The sequence below is a fragment of the Pteropus medius genome, unplaced genomic scaffold (assembly GCF_902729225.1).
Source record: "Pteropus medius unplaced genomic scaffold, Ma_sr-lr_union100, whole genome shotgun sequence".
Taxonomy (NCBI): Eukaryota; Metazoa; Chordata; class Mammalia; order Chiroptera; family Pteropodidae; genus Pteropus; species Pteropus medius.
In genome coordinates this window covers 186,040-200,659 of record NW_024347867.1, presented here as the reverse complement: position 1 = coordinate 200,659, position 14,620 = coordinate 186,040, and the positions used below count along the sequence as shown (strand labels likewise).

The window sequence follows — 14,620 nt, the reverse complement described above, 5'->3', positions numbered from 1 at the left end:
TAGCTGAAATAGAATGATACATCCTGGGAAAGTTGGGGTTATGTCAGATAGAAAAAGCATAACAAGTATTTGAGAAATAGTGATCTTGAACAAAGGGAAGTGAAACTTTTAATTGGAACAGATTCAGAGAGGATTTACCCTGGTTACACAGCCCGTTCCTTTTGGTGTTTAAGTATGGATATGTTTATTTGCATCTAGAGGTGTTTCCAGGGTAAAGATGAGTGCTTATGAGAATAGAGAGACTAGGACAATTTTACCAAATTGTACACTTTATAGAGTAAAATTACTAGAATAATTTATGATTCTGTATATATGGATTATAAGCAATTTTGAGATAATTGGTCATTCAGATACTGCAGTACAGATATCATTAGAGGATATAGAATTGGATTATCAGAATAGTGGGAGAATAATTAATGTTCCTAACAAACTATTAAATTTTCCAGGAGAGAAACGGCTTTTCATTTTTTAACATGTATTAATCCTGGGAACTGTGGAATGGTTACAAGAGTGATATGTTTTTGAAAATACACTCTCTGAAAACAGCATAACTGTTACATACACATCGGGTCATTTATGCTTTCGCCACCATGAATTGCGATGAATCTGGGAGATTGGAAATAGAGTACATCTGTTGTATTTTTTTAACTCATAAGGAGATATTAAAACCTGTGGGGAAATACAGTTCACCACTCTTCACAGACATTGTAATAAGGATATTCTAACTCTTACATATTGCAAAGTGGCATGAATTGCACTGATAAATTGCTCAGATAATTGGATATGGATTCATGGTAAAGTCTGAAATGATATTCTTATAAAAAACAGTTGCCAGATGGATTTTAATGTTTTTATTATCTTGATCCATCTTTTCACTTGAAAATTTTATTTTTAATCATTTATTTTCATTAAGTTAATAAACTGAAACTCCTCCTATATTATGACATACTGACCCAATCATCACTATACATGAATTGCATATCCATTTTTATCAGGAATGTTCAAGTTTTCATTTCTATGGATTTTAATTTTTCACGGAAGGAGTCATTCAACAAAACAAGAGGCCCTCATGTTCCAAGAAATGCTTTATCCTGGTTAACTATTAGTATCCTGGTGAATAATAATTTAAGAAAAGCACTACAAGTTTACATGGCCTTAGTGCTTAAAAAGAAAAAAAAATATAGAATATTGTCTTGGGATTTTCCCATAAAAATGCCTGTGACACCTTAACTGTGTACATAGACCTTTTGAAGCAACTTTTGGAAAGGAATAGTTACTGTCTCAGAAACTGTTGAGATGTTATAAATTAATTTCTAATCTATAGCTTTTGGAATAGTTTAGCATAAAAACACCCAGGTGAGCTTTCTCACCGCCTTTCAAGGACAGTCACTATTCTTCTTGCCCAAACAGGACATTATAAGTTTCATACATGTCTTAAGTCTTGGGAGATTAGAGCTAGAGATGCTATTTACCAGGATCCAAGGGGATAAGTATTTTTTAACTGCCGGCAATGGAGTAAATTAAAGTGCAGAGTCTGACATTAGCAAGAACAATTAGTAAATATTTTCTTTAAATGTCAAAGAACCCTGAGAGGGACCAATGAAGTGGTTGCCACTATACTGATGGTATAATATGTGTTATATTTAGTTGAAAAAGGAAAACTGTTCTTGTACTGGTGCATCAGGGACTGTCGTATGGGGGTATGTATGCTTGCACAGAATATGACAAAATAAACTTGAACATGTATGAAGACTGTAGTGGTTCAGCATGTATTTGACACTGTTAATTTAGGGCTGCTGTTTAAATCTACTAGTTCAGTGTCATGAAGTGGTGTGATGAGGCAGCGTTTCATACTCACAGTGGAAAGAAATAAAAGCTGTAATCCAGACTTTTCAATAAGCCATTTGATGTCCAAATACTTAGACTCTATTTAGTGGTTTGTTTTTATTTCTATAAAACTTTTCCATACTTCTATCCCCCATCTAACTGTGACCAGACACTGCCAAAACCTAAAGGTGTCAATGCTCTTATATTAACACTTCGTTCTAACCTTCAAAGAGATGAATGTGGCACATTCTCCTGTCTCCAGGGATCCATAATTCACTGATCTGAGACTAGGGATTTATTCTGATCAAAGATCAATTCTACCTTAGGGTCTATTGAACCAAATACCTTTTGAAAAGACAAGAAAAACACTTCAAAATAATACTGGACATCTGTCTCTTTGTTGTATAACAACAATGGGTAATTAAACTGGAAAGCTCTATAAAATTTTAGATGGAAAGCTTATTGAATTTAAAGTATTACTAGCCATATAAGTTAGACAAGTAGTAGTTATAGAATGTGAGACTGTTTATCTTCTCTACCAGTCAAATTGTTCATCTGCAATAGGAGCCATGGGTCCTGGGAATATTGGACCACCAAAAACAGAAGAGTTAACAGGTAAGTTATTTAATAAAATGTATAGGTCAAAATAATAAGTACCATCTTCAGGAGTGAAATTATAGGGAAAGTAATACTAACACTAGCACTTATTAAAGATGAACTCAAATAACAGTGGAAATGATGAACAGCCATTTACATATAAAGATGCTATTTTTGCTCTATTCTTGGAAATACGATATTTTTCTACCAATGGAAATTAATTTGCTTTGAATTATTCACATGTTTTGGCATATTTCCTGAGATGGAAAACCACAAAGTCATGTGTGGTCAAATAACTTATTATTTAGGGTCTAGTTACCAAGATGCTTAGCTTCTTCACTTTCTACTCTGCTATATTCTGGCAATTTCAAAGAATTCACTCATTAATTTATTCAATAAATATTTATCGAGAGCCTGTTATGTACCAGGCAATATGATAATCTCTGACATTACAATGGAGATCAAAATAGAAAGGTCTCTGTCTCCATTGAGTTAATACTCTTTTGGAGAACACAATAAAACAAAAAGCTACACAATTTTATCTTATATTGAAATACTTATAAATTAAAGCCCATGGCTTGATTTATATTGTCACAGGTCCAATAAACTAGAATAAATATTTTTTGGATGTTTTCCCAGCATGTTGGCCTAAACGTTTTCACGTAGCCAAACATTTTACATGTCTTTAAAAACAAAAGGCTTTAATTCTGTTGGTCATGATCACAGTTACTAGAAGGTGGGCAAGGAAAGGAATTGAAGTCCTCTCATCATTTTAGCTAATTGTAAAAGATTTTATCTGGAGAAATATTTAAAATAATGGATAAAAATGAGGTCTGAGGTGATGATTTCAAAATTTCAGTTATTATTGCTCTGCATACTCAAGAGTCTATTTGCCTCATTCAAGTGATATTCGCTCCGTGGAAGACTAGCTCAAATTTGGATATATTTCTGTGTCGCCTGTATTTCTGATAATGTAGGTCTAATAATCTCTCAATTCTGAGAACAATGAGTCATATGTAAAGTGTTATAGATAAATTTGTAATTAAGCTTTACAAAGCTCATGCTAGATGGAAGCAGATAATTTCAAAAGGATTAGCAGAATTGAAAACTTGACCATTAGGTTCATTTTAGGGGGTGCTTAAAAAGACTCAAAATAAAGTTCTAATGTGGGTCTCCATTTGCTGCTTCGATAGAACAAATAAAAGCTTGGTTTTGCATGCTTATTTACTTTTAAACATTTAAAGATAACATGTAGAAACCCAAGCACATGCTCAATTCTACATAAAGGACAAATGACAGAGATTTTCTGTCAACATGATGGAAATACTAGATTAAAAAATTATCATCTTAAATTTTCTTAACTTATGGTATATTTTTAAGAATTATGTCATGCTTGCATGGAAAATGTATCAAAGGGCTTTTATATAGTAAAACGCAATGCAAGATATATTTGATTTGTTCTTTATATATGATCTTATTTGTGTTTCTGGAAAATGTGCAATATTTTTACATATATATGTTATATATAATATACTATATAATGTTATTTTATATATTATTTATATATTACATGTTATATATTATATAAAAATATATTAATGTATATATGTATATATATATGTATGTGTGTGTGTGTGTGTGTGTGTGTGTGTATATATATATATATAGCATACATATATATATATATAGAGAGAGAGAGAGAGAGAGAGAGAGAGAGAGAGAGAGAGAGAGAGACTGAAAAGATAAACACCAGAATGTTTATCACTTATAAACATCACTTATCTCCTGGCAGTTGGATTGTAGATTATTTTAGTTTCTTCTATTTGCTTATATGTCTTCCTCAAATTTTCTATGATTATTATTACAATTCTACAATGTATCAGTTGTGTATTGATTAAAAATTTTATTAGTTGTTACTAATTTAGCTTGTTTTGAACAAAAAACTAGCTGGTGATTACAAATAGAAAATGTTTTACTTAAATAATCCCAAACTAGGTGTAAAGAAGTACAGGAGCAATTTCAAGGGGGAAAATAGGCAACAACTTCAGCTTTATCTTCTGTTTCTTTACAGCCATCCCTCAAGCCAGTTGTGAAACTAATGAGGAAATCTGGAATCCAGATGAAGTTCCAGAAAGAGCAGAGCATGATGACATGTGGGATGTTAGAGAAATACCAGAGTAAGTCAGATGAAGCCAGGAATGTGTTTAGGGGTTTAAACTAGATTTGTCATTTGATACCATTCTATTTTTGACAAGATTCATAAAGTAACTTCTACCACATAAAAGCTAAAATTACAATGACACACAGAAAGCATGTGTAATTGGTAATTTCTTCCCTTCTAAAGCAGAAAATAACAATAAAACATAAGACCTTCCTTTCAGTTATTATCTAACAAAAAATAAAAAACACAGTCATTTTCATTATAAATTTATTTAATGTCAGTCAGTTGTATAATATGAAGCCAACAGTGGGAAAACAGCCTATTAAATTACAAACATTCATGCAAACTAAATTATTATGCCATGTTTATATGTCAAAGACCTGTTTTTAATTATTCAATGTTCTACATTGACTATGACTATAAAACTGTGTCCAATGCTTGAAAAAAGGCTATGCTTCTATTTTCTAAGTCAGTTCTGAAAATAGAAGCAGTGGGAGACTGCAGATAATTAACTGGAAAAAAGTATACAGCTCTCAAATATTCAATGTCAAAAAAACCATAAACCTCATTAAAAAAATCAAAGGGGATTTAAAAACATTTCTGAATGAAGAGAGTAAATCTCAGGTTATGTTTATACAGTATACACATTTCCATATGAAAGGTAAGAATCAAGTCACTCATTTGTCATATTGTCTAATAAATGTCAAACATCTATATATGGCAAGCTCTAAATTTGAGTACATTTTCACTTTTCCTGATGTTTAATCTTCTGTGGAAAGAACATCCATGAAAGTTTACATGCCTAAGTAATCCAGTCAGGATATGAAAGAAAATGCTTTTTAATTTTTTTTAAGTCTTTATTTTCTATTTCATGCAAATATATTTCAAAATGTCCTAATGGGTAAAGAGAAACATGGATAAAGAACGTGGACAGACAGTTCACAAAAGGACTCACTAGTGGCCAAATAAAAAATAATAAGGGCCTGATCTAAGCCACTGGCCTCAAGAAGAAGCATGAGGTTCTTTATTTGAGAGATTTTTTGAAGGCAGATTTGGTATTTGATTAGATATAATGAATGAGAAGAAAGTGTTAAAATGATGCTGAGGTAGCTAGCTTTGGTGACTGGGTGAATAGTGGGACAATTAACTATAATTGGGAATGTAGGTGGAGGGGAAGCATGGTTTTGGATGTGTGGACTGTGAGGTGCCTTTAGGACATCAGGCAAATTTATATAGTAGGCAACTGGAAAATTTCATCTGGCGATGAGGAGAAGAGGAGCAGCTAGTTCAAATCTATTTGGTAATCACAGGCATATGGATCGACACCTTTCTGTTTTGTTTTAACCTGGCTTCACCTTTGTAAATATCTGATAGATGTTATATCCTGTTAAGAAAAAAATGCTCCATATAGCTACTTATTGTTAGTCCTGTTCCAACTCAGAGAAATCCCTTTTTCATTCTTGGGCATTCCTATTTGCTAGTTGTCAGAAGTTTAATGTAATCCTTTAGTCTTCCTGTCCAGAGATTTACCATTTCTTCATTAGGGTAGAATTAAACAGAAAAGAACATGTGTGAATGTTTACTTACTTTGTTCCATCTAAAATGATAAGGTACATAATGGCTGCATGATTCTATAAACTACGCTATCTCTAAGGGCCCAAGTGAATCGTCATGTGTGAGTGAAATACCAAGAAAATCTTTCATTGAACTAAGAATTCTGTAGAACTAGATTCTAAACACTATAATGTAGCCGTGCTCACTACATTACCAGTGTTTCTATTGTAGAATTTTAGATATAGAAAAGACCATAGAGATCATTTAATTCAAACCCATCCCCATTCATAACTTGTACAAATGTGGAACTCTATGAGTTTGTGACTTGACTAAGGTCACATGGTTAATGACATAAATGGTACTAAATCTGGATTTTCTAACTCCGTGGATTAAATTCAGCAGAGGAGAGTTTCTACCCATCCATCAAACCCCAGGTTATGGGCCCACTATTCTGAGTCATTGTTTTCCTTGAAAGGACTTTCCTGTTTTCTTCTACTTAGAATCTTATTAGAAGTTCCCTTAATCCATTTCATTTGTTTAGCTTTAAAACAAGTTTTATTTTAGAAAAGAAGAATATATGACATAAATCCCGCTTTACAATGCTAGGTATTTTTGACTGAATTTCTAGACTTCTATTCCTTTATGTTCTGCTATAGGCCTGAAAAACTGCAAGTACTCCATTTAGTCCTTTTGTTTTATTTTATTTTATTTTTTTGTAATGGTATGTTCTCATAAGTTTCTAATTCTCTGCTCTGTGACAGGGAATTGCTCTTTCAGTCGAGTCTCTGTATCAACAACTTTTTTTTTTTTTCAGATATGAGCTTATATACAAACAGCAGGTGGGAACTGAGGATATATTCCTAGGATTGACAAGAAAGGACCCTTCAACAGCATGTTGTGAGGATCTAGTGGTAAGCTTCTCCTCCCTTAGTCATTTTTCTTATGACCATTATAGCTAAATTGACTGCCTGCCTATTGTATACATAACACTATAAGCAAGGCTGTAAACTCTTTAGAAATAGTGATTTCTATGTTTCAGGTATTAAAGGAATAATAGGATAGACAGTTTAAAATTGGTAAACATATACAAAATAAATAAACCTTACACACATGGATAAGATTTACAAATAAACATAATAGAATCATATGATATAATACACTATTTCTGATCATATTAAAACTGCCCAATCCAACTGGACTGCATTTCTTTCATCTTAGTTCTGTCCTCTGCATGCCATCTGATTGGTTATTAACTTCTGATAAGTCGATGGGCAATCAGAAAGAAGTATTTCCTTCCCGGAATGTCTTTTCTCTTGTGTCTGTATCTCTTTTAATAACTTGGCTTACATGGGGAAATTTAAAAAGGGGTTTCTTAATTTTCAGATCTGAACTTTTGATCTAAAACTTTAAAAAGACGTCTAAAGTGTTACTTGGCTCTCTAATCTGAATGACATTACAGGATATTGGAGAACAACCCTTGCTAAGCCACTGTTTCTGTATAATAACAATAGCAATGCCAATGATATCATTGAAACCACTTTATTTTTGTTTATTTGAGCCTTGTAATGATCTTGTTAAAATATATGGGTCTAACCAAGAGTGTAGAATGCAACTCATTTTGGCAATATACACTAGTAATTCTGGTATGAATTTGTTTTTTGAGATCCAGGGCTGTGCTTCTATCTTTTTCCTTCCCTCTATTACAATACTCTACAGCAGGAGTCCCCCAACTCTCAGGCCTCGGACAGGCACAGGTTTGTGGCCTGTTAGGAACTCGGGCCACACAGCAGGAGGTGAGCGGCGGGCCAATGAAAGAAGCTTTATTTGTATTTGTACCTGCTCCTCAGCTCTGCCTCAGATCATCAGGCATTAGATTCTCATAGGAGCATCTAATGGTCCCTGGTGCCAAAAAGGTTGGGGATCACTGCTCTACAGTAGAGAGTACTGAGGTGCCCATAGAAGATTCTTAATATTTTTTTCCTTAAGCGAATGATAGACGGAATCTCTGTTTTGTGTGAACTTCAAGTTTTTCTCTTATTAGCAAAATCTTAGACATTCAATTGAATCAAGTAACATAATGGGAATAGTGACTTTAAGTACTTCAGGAGATTTTTCAAACTCAAATGAGTTAAGGTTTCAAGTGATCTTGCTTGAAGTAATTAGCTCTCAGAATTTTACCAGTAATATTCAAATTCTTCTCTCTTAAATTACTGTAAAATTATATTTTTGATGTCTGATATTGAGGATTGCTCTAAACTCTGGAGGAATTCTAGGCTCTAAATAAATAAAACTGTTGTGAGAGATTATATACAAATAGCAGGTGGGAACTAAGGCTATATTCCTAGGATTGACAAGAAAAGACTCTTCAACAGTGTGTTATAATGAACTAGTGGTAAATTTTTCCATTTCTCTCATGCAAATTGCTACTAGTATTAATGATAAAGGTATACTGAATGAAGAATCATGGAAACTAAATCACAATTCAGAATAGGAATATGCAATTTATCTAAAACTCAACAAATATATACAGAAAAAGACTTGATCTTTCCCTCTAATGAATTTATAATCAACTAGGGAGACAAAACTAACATAAATGAACTGATTTTATTGTTAACAATGAAATTCAGTGTTGACAATTGTAAGTTTCCCAGGAGTTCAGAGGGTTTGGATAAGAACTAAACCCCAATGAATGGCAGCAGCAAAAGAAACATTTGTTGGTGCTATGACACTTTACCACATTATACTGTTCTTTTTTTTTCTTCTTTCTTTTTATTCACATATTCACTTAGTGAACATATACCAGACACTATCCTAAGTACTGGGGATACAGAAATAAATAAGAAATAGTCAGTTACCTTCAGGAATTTCCAATAAAGGAGATGAACACCTAACAAATCATAGCAGTTCAGTATGGTAAGCACATATTAGAGGCATATACCAGGTACCTAGTGACATAAAGCAGAAAGGGATCAACTGTCTTTGGGTGGATCGGATTTCTATGGTGGACAACATTCTAAGAAGAGCATTCCAAGCAGAGGTAGGGGCACATGGAAAAGTATCCAGGCATAAAAGAGCATGGCTTTTTGAGTAAGTAGTGAATATAATAAGAATAAAGAATAATTGTGGATCATGGTATAGTGGTAAACTGATTCTCAAAAAAGGAAAAAAAAAACCCTCATTTTTAGCTTGAATTTTATCCTGTAGGCAAATGAATGATGACGTCCATCATCATTGCTTAACCCCACTGGTAAGACTCAGACTAAAGAGGTTGTTGACCCTATCTCAAGTGTTTCTTGCTCAAATTTATATGCTTATTATTTCCATTGATAATATAGCACTTCCTCAAATCTAAAACATCACCAAATTATAAACATGCCATTTATTTAATAACAAAGGAAAATAGGTATGCTATCACATTAAATGTGCACATTGATTGTGCAATGCATCTTAATATCAGAAATATTAAAATGCAGGGAAAATTGCACATTAGAATTGACTAAATATGTTTTTTGGGTCCTGGACCGGGTATACATATAACAATGCAGCCCAGAGACTTTAAGAAGATCTCTGCTTAAGCTGAGTAAGGTTTTAGTAGGAGAATACACAATCTGGTTAAGTACAAAGAGTGATTTGGGGTTTAAAAATTCACAAGGACCACCCTTTTCTTTACCCTTCCCAGACTCCAAATAAGAAAGCAAATTTATGAGTCCTAAATCAAAGCAATTGTCCTAAACAAAATTCTGGTAGGACTATGTATATCTTCAGCAAATCTTCCATTCTTTCCTTCTAACCCCAACCCAAAGAGCTCCATTATCTAAATTCTACCTGCTGCTCTACTCTTGAATTTGTAGCTACCAAACTTCCTTTGCATTAATCTATATTTAGGCATTTTATATTTTAAATAAAAATGTATATATTTTAAGTATACAACATGATGAAATGATATACATATACATAGTGAAGTGATTTTAACAGTCAAGCTAATTAACAAATCATCTCGCAGAGTTACCATTTGTGTGTGTGGTAAGAACACCTAAAATCTACTCTTAGCAAATTCCCAGTATTCAATACAGTATTATTAACTAAAGTTATCATGCTGTATATTAATTTTAGAGCTAGAACTAGGCTAGTGGTTTGCAAGTTTATTTTATTTTGCTTTGCCTTGTTTTTAGCTACCAATCCTTTTCATCAAATAAAATTCTATGAGAAAGACCAACATATAAAACACATAACAGTACCCCTACCTTGGTTAAAATGGTACTATGACCCATGAGGCAGTTCCTATGAGAAAAACTGGAGCTCCTTGAAACACAGTTTGAAAGATGCCAATCTAGTCTTTCCTCCTTACATTACAGTTCATTTGAGAAAATAAGGTCAAGCTTACAAGGTATCAAATACTCATATAAATTAATGGAAAAATAATAAGCGAGCTAGAGGGCTTTTTCCTCCTAGGTGACATGTCTATTTTCCTTTAAACCTCATGAATAGAATGCCCTGTCTTGTTTTATTTTATTTTATATTTTATTTTCTCTTTTGTCCTCTCTACTCTTCATCCCTCCCCACAAGGCTCTCACTATAAGGGGTTTGATATTTATCCTTGACTATATTCCCTTAAATACATGTTTATCATTGTTTGCTATATATATTTTTTAATTCAACAAATACTTATTGAGCACTTATTATAGGCCAGATAGTCAATATAGAGTGTTGAACAAAATAGATTAGTTTTTCCTCCTCTTAAGGGGTTTACTGTCAAGAGATCAAGCAGTCCATAAGCAGAAGCACAGACTTTCATAGATTTATCCAATAAGGAAACAATGAGATCAAATGGATATAGTTTATTACTTACACAGACATCATATGTAAGATCAGCTTGGTATCAGCTCCCGGTGTCCCTTTACCCCACAGGACGACATCAAACTGAAGAGGCTGAAGAGTCCACCCTAGACTGCAACTAAGTTGTTTTCTAGCCAGCATTTGTAGCTAAGGGGAGGGAGGTGGAAAGTCCTATGCCTTGCTGGAATCAGGGAGTAGGTTTGAGAAACTGCCTCATGGCAGCCTTCTGCCTGATAAGGAGCCTCCCACAAGGTAGAAAGACAGATAAGAAATAGCCTTTAGGCAACTCCCCACAAGACTGTCTATTTCCCATTCCAAGAGGATCACAGGATGTTCTGCCAAGTACACAGTTGAGCCTTGCCTACACGGACTATATGGATACTGCAAAGTTGCCAGAATGCCATAGTGGAGCCATTTTCCTACATTTACAGTCTACAAATAAAAGTTTTTGTCCTGATTTTTTTCACTTAACATAATATAATAATAGTAGCAAACAATTTATATAATACTTACTAGGTGCCAGGCGTTTATCTAAGAACTTTGCACATAACTCATTAATCCTCACACTAAAACTCTATGAAATCAGTGCTATTATCCCTATTTTACAAATGTGGTTACTGAAGCACAAAAAAGTTAAGTAATTTGCTTAAGGTCATACACTTAGAATCTAGCAGAACTACAATTTGAACTCAGGAAATTTGAAGTTGATAGAAATAAGTGCAAAGTGATATGGACACAAAGAGGAGAAAGCCCAAGCAGACTTCATAATACAAGTGGCCTTTGACCTGGACATTTGAAGAACATAACTGTCATGGTGGAAAAGATGTTTAAGCAAAGTGAACAGCATGAGCAAACTCATGATGCCATGAAAGTACATATGTTTTGAAAACTTCTCGTTATGTTTTTGAAGCTCCAGGTTGCACTAGCATGGACAACTCTAGTAGCAGATTATGGTGAAGAATGCAGTGAAGATTATGGCAGGAGATGAATGTGAGTTTGGAAGGCTGATAGTAGGAAAACCAGTTGATATACAATTGTACTAGTTAAGGTGAGAGAAGTAAAAGCCTGGACTATGGCAATGGGGATAGAAAAGAATTGTTTCAGTGGACATTTTCAAGGTAGTATGGATATGATTTAGAAAGTGATCAAATGTGATTTGTGAAGGAGAAACAGGAGTCAGATTTCTAGCTTGGGTGACTAGGTGAATAATGATAGCATAAATTAAGATATGGAATGTAAAGTGGTAGACTTCTGGATTGTAGTCCTAGAGATGGTTTTTGTTTCTTTTTGCTCATCTGAATTTTCCATATTTTTTATAATTACCATTTATTACTTTTGAAATGAGAATAAACAAAGGATAGTGGGGATCAGGTATGGAATTCAAAAGAAAGAAGACAGAATTCTAGGAGAAAAATATTGTTTTGGTTATATTAAGTTTGAACTGCTTGTAAAATATCTTGTTGGAAGTGTCCAGTAGGCTATTAGAAACACAAGTCTATGTGGAACTCAAAGATAAGAACTGGAGATGTTGATTTTCAGAGTTTGTGTTTGCTCTTTGCAGGGGTTAGAATATATTACCACAGAGTGCTGGTTTTACATTGGGCTTGGAATGAAATAGAACTGATTTTGGTAGCATGTATATTCTTAAAGATGGGGAGATGTTAATAAGGATACTAGGAAACTTGCAGAAATAGGACAAATTTGGGACAGAATAGGTGGCCCCTAGGATGGAGTCAACAATCAGATACTGAGTTCAAACAGAGACACTGTAAATTCTCCCTCCAGTTCCAGGCCACATACTGAAAACCAAGAGAGATCGGATCAATGAGGTGAGGTTAGGATTGTGGCATGGCTTAAGAGATACAAACAATAACGATGAGGAAGCCAAAAAACTGGCATATAAATAAGGTAGGAAAGAATGGGAACCTCCGTACCCCTGAGAAATAGGGCTGACTGAGGTATCTGACCTCTTGGATGCCAGTTGGGGAGTGTGAGTAAAGGAACTTTAGGTATCAAACATATGTAAGGAGAGAGCCCGGCTTCCCCATAGGACTATTTTTGGAAGGAAGGGAGATGAGTGCCATGGGGAAGAAGGTCAGTAGATTCCTATTTTTACCCATGGGTTTTCAGTAGCAGACTATCTCCAAAATCCAAAAATGAATGGGGCTAGGGTTATTGATATTCTGTCAAATGACCCATCATTTGTTCCAGGAGAGGGGAAAAGCAGCCTGCACATAGCCTGGTACACTTTTTGAGCTGCAATGGATATATAATATTTTGGTGCTCCTATTTTAATGGACCTATATTGATAAGGGAACATTCTGATGTGACCTAAAAAACAAGCTATTAGGTTTTATTTTTTATTGTCACCTCTTCACTAGGATATGAGCCTTACTCCACCTCTAAATCTCACTGAGAACGGGGTGAGAGTAAGGGATGGAATAGGAGTCAGTCACCATCTGGCAGACACAACCAGGAGTCATATGTTTATCACACGTATTCATCTCAGAAAGGACAATCAATCATTTTGAGCAAATTGTCTGCTCATCTGCTGAGAATTCACTTGCTTCTTGAATGGTCTGCTTCTCAAATACTGATTTCTCTCTTAAGGTTAAAGCAGTCATATTCGTTTACTTTTAATAAATAACTAGATTTGGCTGCTCAATAATGGAATGGATTCTCTATTCCATTTAAAATTCTAGAGGATGGACACCTTTTTTGTGGGCTTTCTAATTATGCTAACCTTATTTGATTGGTTATATATCAGACTGTGTGGCAGGAAGAAGGATATTAGAGCTGTAATACAATTCCTTATTATCAGCTCCAGGTAGCACTGTAAACCTTCGAATAATTTCTAGTAGTTATCTCAGTAATATACATACATTTATAGTTAATATCATAACATTCATTTATAATGATAGTAGGGAGTTGAATACTCCCCTTAAAAACTTACCTTACTGTAGAGACTTAATATATTTCTGACTATGAAAGTTAGATATATTTAAATTTTTAAATGATACTAAAATTAGAAAAGGTGAAAATAAAAGTTCCCTATAATTAAAGATAGGGACAGAGAGATAGAGAGATAGAGAGATTGGGGGTAAGAGAGATGAACTCAAGGTCAGGAATGAAATAAGAGTGTAAGATGTCTTGTACATATTACTTGGTAATAAGATCACTAATTTTCCATTTTGATACTGTCATTTTAAGGAGGTTTCGTCAAAATATCTGAATCACATATTCTGGCATCCTTGAACTGGAACTGGCAGCAACTTCTGAATCCATGCAAGCAGATTCATGTATTTTTCTTAGAAAACACCAATATTTGAGGGATGGATAAAGGAAAAGAAACTGAGAAGAATATACAGAGATGGGGGAAGCCATAATAGTATCTACTGTTATAGAGAAATAAAGCAGGATTAGGATGCAGAAGCAACTTTTAGATTCGTCAGTTAAGAAGTCTTTGGTGGCCTTTGGAAGAGAGCAGCTTCAGTGGAATGGTAGGGGCCAACACAAGACTGAAGAAAGCTGAGCCATGAATATGAAATGAAGAAGAGAAGGCAGCAAATATGGATTGTTCTTTGAGGAACTTAGCAGTGAAAGGGGAGGAAAAAGAGGAGGTGATCATTGAGGAGGAGACATGAT

General features: G+C 34.2%; 1 protein-coding gene across 2 annotated transcripts in view; it reads left to right on the top strand.

The window, feature by feature from the left end:
- DNAAF6 (dynein axonemal assembly factor 6) overlaps window positions 1-14,620 on the top strand; it is a 35,069-nt gene that overhangs the window by 7,778 nt on the left and 12,671 nt on the right. For both annotated transcript variants that reach the window (XM_039878941.1, XM_039878940.1), the window contains exons 3-5: window positions 2,370-2,442; window positions 4,496-4,601; window positions 6,954-7,050. In XM_039878941.1, coding sequence (XP_039734875.1) covers window positions 2,370-2,442; window positions 4,496-4,601; window positions 6,954-7,050 — 276 coding nt within the window. The remainder of the gene's footprint in view (window positions 1-2,369; window positions 2,443-4,495; window positions 4,602-6,953; window positions 7,051-14,620) is intronic.